The following is a 12,699-nucleotide window of genomic DNA, read 5'->3' as shown; positions in this document are numbered from 1 at the left end:
TATATTGTATCGTTATATGTGTAAAAGAGCGCAAAAGGGTTTGTCACTATCTTCTCCCACTAGGGTTTTAATGCGCAACTACATGCCCACGATCATTGCTCGAACGACATTAGAGCAGTATCGGAGGTCCAAGATTTGCTGCGGACAAAATGGAGATGCATATGTAGTTTGGAGATCTTGGAAGACTTGATTAGGGCTTGAGTTTCGACCAATGATTCAGCATCTTTTCGGATTATCAGAATCTCTCAGACATAGGTGTTCATCGTGTAGGATCGAAGGGACCTGGTCAAATATAGCAGAAAAAGAAAAAAAATTCGAAATGATGGGCATACCATCTATCCCTCTCACCCAAGAAGAGCCATTAGTATAATGTGTTTGTTCAGTGGTAAATGGGATTGGTGGCAATCAAACTTTAGAGATATTTGATTAGGTTAATTGGATTGGAACCTCGTTTTGATCTTCTTTTTACGGCTAACACACTTTAGTGAGAGTTAATCCGATGGGTAGGTGTTCGCGTGACATGAAGTTGCATCGCCGAAAGTGATGTTCATCAGCATTCTGTTCATGCTAGAAAATAGACTAGAACTACATGGCCCGAGACAGCCGTTGCTGCCAATAGGTACTAAAGCTACATGCGGGGACCGCGATTTTCCAAATGGAATAATCCTAGCATAGGTCGCTCATGACGACAAACGACCACATAACGATCAGCTTTAATGCAAGAACACTGCATGGAGTGTTGACCAACATACATGGGAAGAACAAGTAAATAAGAATGATCCATAAACCAATCACTTCGAGATAGAAATTTCAATAGAAATTGCTCATATGTTCATTAAATTGACTTAAAAGAAAATAATGCCAACGCCATATAATCATTCATCTTACCAATACGGTATATCAAGAGAAACAACTTTTTTAAAAAAAAAAAAGATTTATTTGGACATCTAAGTTGCTAATTTTTTTTTTCTTTTGTTGGGTACAAACCTAGGAACATCTTTTTGAAAGAAGAGAAACAAAAACCTAGGACCATTTAAGGATTTATCCTAGCAAATACAGTGAACTTGCCTGGAAGTTCTCTTGTCAATCCTTTTCGCTGTTCTATGACGTTGGTGGGATCCAATTCACTGCAGAACTGATCCCAAAAAGAACAGACAACAAGTGGCTTCTATATGCTTTGAAACTTCCCTTTTCATGCGCAAGTTGGAGCACCCACGATGTAAAATGGCAGAATGGGAAATTTGTTGCTTTACCTATCTACTCTTTATATTACTGTCTAAACTCCTTTTTGTGATTACCTCTTCGTTGGTCTAAGACAATCGATTTTCAAGAAACAACATTAATTTTAGAGAAACGGCACGCCTTCTGAATGAATTTTCTTACGTTCTCAACGATTTCATCCATTGCCATATTATCTGCAAAAATTGAATCTGTCAAATATCTTTTTCGTATATGACTCACTCAAAAGATGTAGACAACAAAAAGGAGGACGCCAACTTTGACAAGTCGGGATAAATCGAGTCAAGAAGTTAGTACAAGACCCGAGTGACTCCCACAAGATCAAAGATGTATGTCAAATACACTGATCACCGATAGCCGCGATTAATACCCTTATGCAGCAACCCAATTAATCACGTTTAAATACACGAATCACAGATTCATAAAGTTGAAGAATTGACACATATTGTTTCGGATTCATTGTTCTTGATGCGGAATTTACAAGGATCCGTTGCTCAAGAGCTTCTCCTCTATGAACCCCTTTTATCACCGGCTTCAATGAGACGGCCCCTCATGTATCCCTTCCGACGACTCTTGATGTGAGGTTATGTGGACATTAGGATTTAGAGGAGAGACTTGAGCTCTATTTATAGAGACTGAAACTTTATCTCCTAATTATAGATAAAGCTTATCTCGGCCCATACTATCCAATCTCATATCCAATTAGAATTAGAAAATCTTTTATCTATCTTTATTAGACTAATTTATATTTACAATAATAATTAATAAAGCTCACATTGAATATTAAAAAAATATATATTCTAACATTCTCCCACTTGAGCTAGATTAGTTGAAATTGTACTATATATGCGCATCTTTATATTGGTCTAGAGATAATTTCCAATAGCCAATCCGATCCCATAAAGTCTTAAGCACCGCATCATAGCGGTAATTGCATTAAAAGACACAGAGCCATCCATGGTTACTAAAGCTCTTAACTTTACTGATATGGATTTGATATGGTAGTATGGCAAATGAATAATATCTCAAAAATAGAGACACCTTATATGTTATCCTCTTTGTCAGTCATCATTCTCTTACTTTATGTGTCACAAAACCTAATGTGTTACAAGAGAACATCCTTATGGTTCCGACGAACTCACATATATCTTACATTTATAGTTAACTATACTTTATATGTAACAAGACATATGCACATGGCCAAAAAAAATGCCATAGCTATTACTCAAGGTGTACACAATACCTTGAGATTTTCAATAGATATGCATTCAACAACACATTCATAAATACTCAATTGAATGTAAAAAAGTCAATACATATCAAAACCGTTACTAAAAGTAACATAATACAAATGCAAACTTTATTAGAGCAAAAATAGAAAACTCCCACTAAATAATGGCATCCTACGATGCTTATAAGCCCATGCTAATAACATATCGTTCAAATATGCAAGGGCGTAGACCTTTAGTCGGTGGATCAGCAATCATAGCATCCGTAGTAATATGCTCTACCGTAACGTCACCATTCTGTACGGATTCCTTTATAGTAAAAAACTTGACCTTCATATGCTTAGACCCCTTGAGACCTCTGTTGTTGTTAATGAATAACACTGCAGAGTTATTGTCACAATACAACTGTATGGGTCTATTAACAAAATCAAACACGGTTAACTCCCTAATGAAATTCCGGAGCCAAATAGCCTGAGTAGCAGCTGAAAAGCATGCTATAAACTCCGCTTGCATAATAGAGGATGATATCATTTTCTGTTTCTCACTTTTTCATGATACTGCACCACTTGCTAGCATAAAGATGTACCCCGTTGTCGACTTCTTGTCATCCCGACAACCAGCATAATCTGAATCTGAATACCCTATTAGCTGCAAGTTTTGAACATATCTATAAATTAGCATATAGTCTCTAGTCATCTTTAAGTACCTCAAAACTTTCTTGGCAGCAACCCGGTGGTCATGTCCTGGATTTGACCGATATCTGCCTAGAAGTCCTATTGCAAAAGCAATGTCTGGTCTAGTACAAACTTGTGCATACATGATATTACCAAGTGCACTAGCATAAGGTACATTCTTCATCTGTGCTTTCTCAATAGCTGAATAAGGACATTGTAAAAGACTCAATTTATCACCATTACGGACAAGAGCAATTCCTGATTTGCACTGTTGCATATTGAATATCTCCAAAATACGATCAATATATGCCTTCTGAGATAAGCCTAATATGCAACGAGAATAATCCCTATGGATCTAAATTCCAAGGACAAAAGACGCTTCTCTAAGATCCTTCATATCAAAGTTCCGTGACAACATTCTCTTTGTCTCATGTAGTAATTCAATGTTGCTACTAACAAGCAAGATGTCATCAACATAAAGAACGAGAAAAATAAATTTCCTCCTACCGACTTTGCAGTAAATACACTGATCTAACTTGTTCTCAATGAACCCAAAAGAAGTAATAACACTATGAAACTTCAAGTACTACTGTCTAGAAGCTTGCTTCAAACCATATATAAACTTTTTTAATCTACAAACCAAATTACCAGTATCATCCGCTACAAAACCTTCAAGTTGTGCCATATAAACCTGTTCATCAAGGTCTCTATTAAAAAAAGCAGTTTTAACATCTATTTGGTGAAGCTCCATATCAAAATGAGTTACTAAAGCCATGATTACTTTAAAAGAGTCTTTAGAAGAAACTGGAAAAAAAGTTGCCTCATAATCTACTCATTCTCTTTGAGTGAATCCCTTAGCTACTAATCTGGCTTTAAATTTTTCAATCTTTCATGTGGAGTCTTTCTTAGTCTTAAACACCCATTTACGACCGACGGGTTTATATCCTTCGGGTAATTCAACAAGCTCCCAAACACCATTGTATTTCATAGACAACATCTCATCTTTCATCGCATCTAACCATAAATCAAACCGAGGACAAGAAATAGCTTCTGCATAAGTCACTGGATCAACAACACAACCGATATCATAATCCTGCTCACCTAAATAAATTATGTAATCTGGTGGTATAGCTGATCGTTTTTGTCTAACAAATCTCCTTATAGGAGCATCTTCAACCTCATTTTGTTCTTGAGAGGCTCGAGGAACTTCATCGGGAACTCCTTCGATGAACGGTTCTTGAGCCTCAACGGGTTTAGTCCGTGAAGTAAGAGCATCCACAATTGTTTATATAGATATAGAAAACGACATAGAAGTACTCACTGTACTATTATCTTCAATAGTCTGCGAACAATCACCTTTTTCGGCCACATTAAGCTCTAGAAACTTCGCTGTCTGTGAATCCACAATTCTCGTTTCTCCATTGAGATTATAAAATCGATATCCCTTTGAATAACATCGAGTGGTCTTGGAGTCCAACTTGCTTAAAGTTGGATTATATAATTTTACTTATGCGGGGTACCCCTAAACTTTCGGGTGATTCAAGCTAGGTTTCCATCCAATCCACAACTTGAAAGGAGTAAGAGGCGCAGATTTCGTAGAAACACGATTCAAAATATAAAGTACCGTTTTCAACGCTTTACCCCACAAAAAACTTGGTAAATTAGTTCTGCTAATCATATATCTCACCATATCTATAAGTGTACGATTACGTCTTTCTGCTACACCGTTCTGTTTAGGACTACCAGGCATAGTAAACTAAGCCACAATCCTAGAATCCTCTAAGTACTTGGCAAATGACCCTTTAAGCTGTCCAACATCGTCATGTCGTCCATAATACTTACCACTACGGTCAGATCTAACAATTTTTATGACTTTTCCCAGCTGTTTCTCGACTTTAGTTTGGAAAATCTTGAACTTGTCAAGAGATTCAGACTTTCCTTAATCAAGTATAGATAACCATATCGGGAATAATCTTCTATAAATGTGATAAAATAAAAATTTCTACACAATGTTGTTATATATGGTCCACTTATATCCGTATGAATGATCCGTAATAAATGAGAACTATGGATCGTAGTTTTCTTCTTTATTTTAGTCATCTTACCCTCTACAATAGTTTTCGCACGCGTCTAGATCACTTTTGAGAGTGGGTAGAATGTCCGCCTTTATTAGTCTTTCCACTATTTCTTTAAAGATGTGACCAAAACGTTTATGACATAATGCATAAGACTGTTCCTTAGGTAGAGGTCTTTTAGAAACAACGTTTTCAGCTGTATAAGCGACGTATATTTTGTTGGGAAACAAACATAATATGTACAATCCATTGGACATAGTGCAATACTCAACTTTATTTGAATTAAAAGAAATAGAAATTGCATTGTTTGAAATCTCAAAAGAGTAACCACACATATCCAAACTTGATAGGGAAATTAAATTCTGTCTAAAGGAAGGTACATAAAATGTATTCCTTAACATCAAATTAAAATCAGAATCTAGAATTAAAATGACATCTTTCACGAACTCGACGTTAGCTTTACTGTTGTTTCCTATGGTGAACTTTGATTCTTCCTTATTTGGCTTCCTCCGGTTTATGAATTCCTGTATGGTAAACGTAACATGATTAGTTGCACCGCTATCTAGCTACCACAACCAAGATGAGGTTTCAGACAGATTAGATTCATAAACCAGTGCCAAAGAATCATTACCTTTAGGCTCACGCGTAGACAACCAATTTTTATACTTAGCGCAGTCTTTCTTTATGTGTCCCGCCTTCTTACGGAAGAAACAGAGACCATTCTTACCAGTTTTATCGTCCCTTTTAAAGATCGGTTTCTTTGAACTCAAGTTGTCAGATGCACCGGCGGATGAATGAGTTTCTTTGTGAGCACGATTTTTGTGCCCCTTACCCTTCTTAACACTAGAACTAGAAGTAGTGTACATAGCAACATATGCCTTACTTTTCTTCAGCTTAGTCTCCTCTGACACTACCCTTGCAATCAAGTCATTGATTGTCCATGGTTGATCGGCGGTATTATACTTTGTTTGGATAATACCAAATTCAGGTGGAAGAGAGTTGAGTGCAAGATGCACAATACAAGCATCGGGGATAGGAATATTAAGGGCTTTAAGCTTTGATTGCAGATCAACCATCCTTAGGACATAATCCCTAACACTAGCAGAACCATCATACTTCAAACTGAATAACCTTGACATATATGTCCCAACTTCAAGATTAAGAGAGTAACGATTTCTAGCCGCCAAGGCCTCCATCATCTGTCTAGTTGGGCATCCGTACTAGCATCAGTAGGAGCTATCCGTATATCCTCATTGAGAGCAACATGAACATCCGCTAGTTCCATACCAAACAGAAAATCCTCTCTCCACTTCTTAAAATTAGAACCAGTAAGAATCTCAATAGTTATGGAGTTGCCGTTCACAGAAAAGGTGACTGAAAAAATCAATATTTATAATTAGCATAATGTGAAAATTTACCTTGAGAGTTACATACATCATCATATAATCACCTTTGGGCAGAAGACATGATATGCGGTTGTATACTCTCTGCATTACATCGGCCATGAGAATTTATTTTAATCTTCGTTAATCACCACCTTTGGGTGTATGAAAGCACTTAGACCAACCAATTCGTAACCATATATTGTACATGCTACCCTCCATGCAACAACACCCAATTACTTTCTTTGGGAGTATAACTATGCATTAAAGCGGGATACATCCCAATACTTTATAAACCGTTATTTATTAAATCCAATCAAGTGTGCCACTTTAGCAATCACAACCCAATTAGATTTTTCTGAAATTGGGATATAAACTTTATATTTCACATTAATCGTATGCATGTAATTTCAGAAACTGGAGGCAATTATCCACAAAATTACATGTCGTGCTAATTCACTCAACAGTACATGTTAAACTATATACATGTAATTGATAAATTGTGCTCTACATATCCGTATGTGGTATTTACATGTGAGATTGCACCTATATTTCACGAAGCCATATAGAAATACATTGAAATATGCCAAAAATACCCCAAACAACACACGTATTTGGGATTCTATAGGTATTTTCCATCGATAAAAGCATCAAACATGTAAAATAAACATACCAAATTGTAAAGCATAAGAATACAAGCATGTTGGTACTTGGAACACCTCAATCGGACCTCTCACGCTCCCTCGCGCGCCACCTAAAGCTTCGGCGCGTGAGGCCCATGCTCCGACACGTGCAAAGCACGTGTTCCGCTTCTCGGCCGGTTCTGAAATCGGTCCGACCGGTTTTTCCGGTCCGACAGCTTGCCTAACCAAACCGGCGAACCCGGTCGGTCTTAACCCGGTCCGACCGGGAAGTCCGAGTCAACGGTCAACCGGAGTAGGTTGGGTTACGGGTCGGATCTACACCCGGCCAAGATGACGTCAGCCCTACATGTGCCGCGCACGTGTGGGGCCTAGGTCAGCGCGTGGCTGCCACGCTCCCGATGGGCGGCGGCGCATGGTCGCGCGTGGAGGCGCGACCGGCGGTCGCCGGTGATGATCTTTATATGGTTTTGCTCGTCTTGTTGTGTAGATTTCGAATATATAATTTTCTTTCAATTTTGACGAAAATAAAATTTCGAATATACACCGGAACGTAATTCGAGATCTAGAAACGCGTTGGCTCGATACCACATGATAGCCGCGATTAATACCCTTATGCAGCAACCCAATTAATCACGTTTAGATACACGAATCACAGATTCATAAAGTTGAAGAATTGACGCACTTTGTTTTGGATCTATCGTTCTTGATGAGGAATTTGCGACGATCCGTTGCTCAAGAGCTTCTCCTCTATGAACCCCATTTATCACCGGCTTCAATGAGACGGCTCCTCACGTATCACTTTTGACGACTCTTGATGTGAGGTTATGTGAACATTAGGGTTTAGAGGAGAAACTTGAGCACTATTTATAGAGATTGAAACCTTATCCCTTCATTATAGATAAAGCTTATCTTGGCCCATACTATCCAGTCCTATATCCAATTAGAATTAGGAAATCTTTTATATATTTTTATTAGATCAATTTATATTTACAATAACAATTAATAAAGCCCACATTGAATATTAAAAAATATATATTCTAAAAATCACAAATTGCCGGTTTGCTCGGGGAATCGTATGGGTGTTTTTCCCAGCAGGTGTGTATGCTCCATCGTTCTTCTTCCTCCAAAGTTAGGAGGATTGGTCAAGATGAACGAGGAGTCACCTTCGATGAGCTCCATTTCGTCCTAACGAAACAGAACGTTTAGCTCAGTGTGTCAAAAAGAAGCAGCATTACGTATGAATGGGCGTCCCTTCATCCTTCCTGGCCCGCTGTAAAGGGCTCAAAAATCAAAACAAAGTCATGGTTCGTCAACAAAAAGGAATTTTAAGTCCAAAATGGCTCCTCAAATACGTATGAATTAGCTGCCATTCTACATCCACCGTCGACATTCTACCGATGTGAGTATCTTTTGTCTTCATTACTTTGTTACGTGTGATATGTACCTAAATCCATTTTTCTCCTCAGGACAATGTCTTACTTCCTATATAAACATGAAGTGGCGAGCATTACACATGTTAAGAAGCAGCAGCGTGAGTCACTTGGCTGAATATAATCAAAAGTGTTTGGCTTTCGAATCGAATTCCATGTCCACAGTCGATCGATCCCACGTCATCGAGCTCGCGCTCGAGGCGTCCATCATCACGGATCAAATGTCACCTCGGCAGCATTGTTCGTTCCCTTTGAAGATGATCAAGCGCTCTCTAATGCCGTTAGTTTCCAAAATCCATGCGGGTTACTTCAGGATAAGCCTGTCTTTATGTAGCCAGGCCTTGCTGTGGAGGACCCTGGGCGAGCCGATTGCGGACACCCACAGTACCATCCGCGGCATCTTCCATGTCATGCCCTCCACCGCCGTCACGCTGCTCTGGTCGTTGGCCTTGTTCACGTTGGCTCTGCTATCCTTCTCGTACGTCCTAAGGTGCCTACTCCACTTCGATATGGTGAAGTCCGAGTTCTTGCACCACGTCAGCGTGAACTACATGTTCGCACCATGGATTTCATGGCTCCTCCTTCTCCAGTCATGCCCCTTCATCGCCCAGAAAACCTTGCCGTACCATGTCCTATGGTGGATCTTCACATTACCGGTGGTGGCGCTCGACATTAAGATATACGGGCAATGGTTCACGAAGGGTAAGAGGTTCCTATCGACGGTGGCGAACCCGACATCTCAACTGTCGGTGATTGGGAACCTGGTGGGGGCGAGGGCGGCAGCCCAAATGGGGTGGAGGGAGAGCGCGATATGCATGTTCTCGTTAGGGATGACGCATTATCTCGTGATATTTGTCACGCTCTATCAAAGGTTAACAGGGAACAAGGGCCTGCCGGTGATCCTGCGGCCGGTTTTCTTCTTGTTCATTGCGACACCGAGCGTGGCTAGTCTCGCGTGGGATTCGATCTCCGGAAGCTTCGACGAATCGGCCAAGATGCTCTTCTTTCTGTCACTCTTCCTCTTCATGTGCCTGGTAATTCAACAACCTCCTACTAATGTTATTGCATCATCTTCTCGTATTGATGCCAAAAACCATTAAAAAAATTTTAACTACAACGAGGCTAACTAATAGATCTTCTGGTCGGTTGCCTCCAACAGATCTTGGCCAATCATATTATTTTTCTGAAGGGATTGTCTTCCGTGTAAAGCGTACATATACAGTTGAAATCCATTAAAAACTAAGGTTCTCTTTTTGTTTAGCGAGAAATGAATAATTTAAAAAATATTTTTTTTAAGATAATTACTTGTATTGATTAAAATATCTGTCAACGAGAAATGTTTTTCATTTGTTCATTTTTGTGTGCAATATAGTCGTTTATATTTTACAAAATATTTTCGAGATTATTCATTTTTCATGAAATAAACATAACGGAAAATCTTACGTTACAACATATATAAAAGGAGAGTGATCCTATGCATTAAGAATATGAATAAATGTGCATTTTTTACATTGAAATTTCATGATAAAAGAAGTTTTCATTTAGCTGGTGATTTAGAGAAATTGATTTCTTTGTTGTTAGAAGGGAAAGTCATTTTCATCCGGTCTAAACTTGTTTTTAGTTCATAAAAATGTTTTCGATTAATTTTCCGTCATTCAAACACTGAAAAGTCGAATTGCAATTTTCGGAAAGCATTTTTCCTTCAAAGAAATGGACCCTAAAATACGCTTGTTAATGCACAACACGTCGAGCTTTGACTGGCGTTTTACCAAGACTAATCACTCGTGTCACTCCAATATGTTAAGGGGCCTATGTAATGTTCACGCGCATCGTTCACGCCTCTTTTTCATTAGTCTCTATGGTAATTGGCGAAAGCCTTTAGAATTTGATTAGGCAAAGCTCGATCTAATTAAATATTTGGTCCTTTTCGCGCCTACTTTCAACTAATTTGCATGCCCTTTTCTCTTCTCTACTTTTGGTCCCTCGCCTAACTTAGCAAGAGCAATTAAGTTAGGTATCGTCAGATCGATTTGCGACATTATTTTCAGCAAAATGACGCGATAAATCATTAATGGGGTTGTTCTTTTTTCGTACTCTCAACTAGTTTTGAGCAGTTAGTGGACATTAATAAGAAATTGTGGGGATATTAAGCAGGCGACGAGACCGATGTTGTTCAAGAAATCGATGAGGAAGTACAACATTGCGTGGTGGGCATACTCGTTCCCGCTGACGGTGCTGGCCTTGGCGTCGGTGGAGTACGCGCGGGAGGTGAAGGGCGGGTTCGCCCACGCCCTCTCGCTTGTTTTGTCCTCGCTCTCCGTCCTCATCTTGCTCTTGCTTATGGTCCTCACCGCCACCAGCTTGAACTTGCTCGTACCTTCTGGTCAGCCGGATGACAGCGTCTCCAGCCCAATGCCTTGACTTTTTATTTTCTTAGATGACGGAGTACGACTAGGAATATTGATTGACCATTAGTTGATTTTGACAATTTGTTAGGCTTTGCTGGAAAATTCTACGGTGGGTCCGGGGTATATAAGCTACATGAAACGTGATACATATTAGTTCCGATGGAATTCCTTGTTTTTTTTATCTTTTTGTGTTGCTGGAGTAATTAATAAAAGTCAATGATGAAAATTCCAATATCAGTTACGCTGCATTGCGACCACAAAAAGCAGACTAAGTAACTATGTCGGTGGTGATCTCGGTCAATAGAAACAATCCTATGCCACCATCTGCATGGGTTAGCTCCTAAAATTCGTCAGCTTCTGATAATTCCGTGACGGGTATAGTGGAAGAAGACCAGTGGTTAAAACTTCAATAAATTAACTTCACAATTTCATTTAACAAAATTTCAAATGAAGGTTTGAAAAACCGTTTCGAAAAGATTGGATGACGAGTCAAGTTGATTAATGTACAGGTGATTAGAGAAGTATAATATTAATTAACATAAATCCATAAATTATTTCTCCAACCGCAATTTCATTTGACAAAAATTTTAAATGAGATTTAAAAATTCGAATCTCATTTAGAAAAGATTGACTGACAAGTTTTTCGTTGATAAAATAATTAAGTGAATTTGATTAACGTACATATGATTAGAGGAAGGATTATATTACTTAACGTAAAATCTACAAATTAGATCTCCAATAATTAACTTCGTAATTTCATTTAACAAAAATTTCAAATGAGAATTTGAAAAATCGAATCTCGTTTTAAAAAGATTGGGTGACAGACTTTTCGTTGATAAATTATTCGGCTCAATTGAACTATGAACGAATCTTAAAAAAAAAAAAATGAGGAAAAAAACGAAGAAATAAGACACGCTAAAAGAGTGCAAGCAGAATTTTGGAGTTATGCAAGCATCGACCGCATATTAGTTTATGGGCTTTATTTATGGGTTTACTTTTGGTTTGCTCTATAGGTAGTTGTAAAAAATGCAACCCAGGAAAGGAAAAAAGTATTTTGTTGCATTTTATTTGATTGGAAATTGACGGAGACATGTCCCGATGAGCGAGATCGATGAGTATTTTTTATTTTTATTTTTTAAGGTTTCGTGGAAAAGATATGTGCTTGTAGAGCATGTATAGTATATCGTTTTTTGATCTCTTTGTCTCATTTGTCTTTTAGGTACATGAGATAACAATTGCACAAATTTGCCAAAAAACGTAGTTCTGTAGTTGCAATCATGGGCAAGGTCCATTTTAGCACCAAGGAGAAAAATTGAAAGTAGTAATGCCTCTGCACCGATTGGGCCCATCATATAGCTCCCAAGAATCACTCTCTCTGTAATCATGTCTGAATGTAAGTCAGAATTAGTAACAGAAAAGCAAAACTTTTCATTTCGATTATGGAATATGAACATCACATTTCAAGGTTGAACTATTGAAGATCTTGGTGATCTTCACGCATTTTTTTTTTGTTTTGTTGAAGTATGTTTCCAACTGGACAAGCTTCAGAAAAGTCAAAATTCGAAATTTTTGACAATTCCTTAATGTGGTACATTGAAAGCATTAGGCAAGATAGGAC

At 38.4% G+C, this 12,699-nt stretch overlaps 1 protein-coding gene across 1 annotated transcript; it reads left to right on the top strand.

The window, feature by feature from the left end:
• Positions 1-8,828: 8,828 nt before the first annotated feature.
• LOC115729703 (S-type anion channel SLAH1-like) lies at positions 8,829-11,232 on the top strand. The gene is made up of 2 exons (XM_030660332.2): positions 8,829-9,707; positions 10,828-11,232. The coding sequence occupies exons 1-2, from the start codon at positions 8,829-8,831 to the stop codon at positions 11,092-11,094; spliced, it is 1,146 nt and encodes a 381-aa protein (XP_030516192.1). The 3' UTR covers positions 11,095-11,232.
• Positions 11,233-12,699: the final 1,467 nt, after the last annotated feature.

The sequence above is a fragment of the Rhodamnia argentea genome, chromosome 7 (assembly GCF_020921035.1).
Source record: "Rhodamnia argentea isolate NSW1041297 chromosome 7, ASM2092103v1, whole genome shotgun sequence".
NCBI classification, from domain to species: Eukaryota; Viridiplantae; Streptophyta; class Magnoliopsida; order Myrtales; family Myrtaceae; genus Rhodamnia; species Rhodamnia argentea.
The sequence above is the reverse complement of the archived record's forward strand: the minus strand, read 5'-3'. Positions and strand labels throughout refer to the sequence as shown.

Bases quoted from the DNA above. Each gene is read 5' to 3' on its own strand.
- LOC115729703 (XM_030660332.2), top strand. From the start codon at position 8,829: ATGTCCACAGTCGATCGATCCCACGTCATCGAGCTCGCGCTCGAGGCG. The intron at 9,708-10,827 runs GTAATTCAACAA...GATATTAAGCAG, and splicing joins TCTTCCTCTTCATGTGCCTG to GCGACGAGACCGATGTTGTT.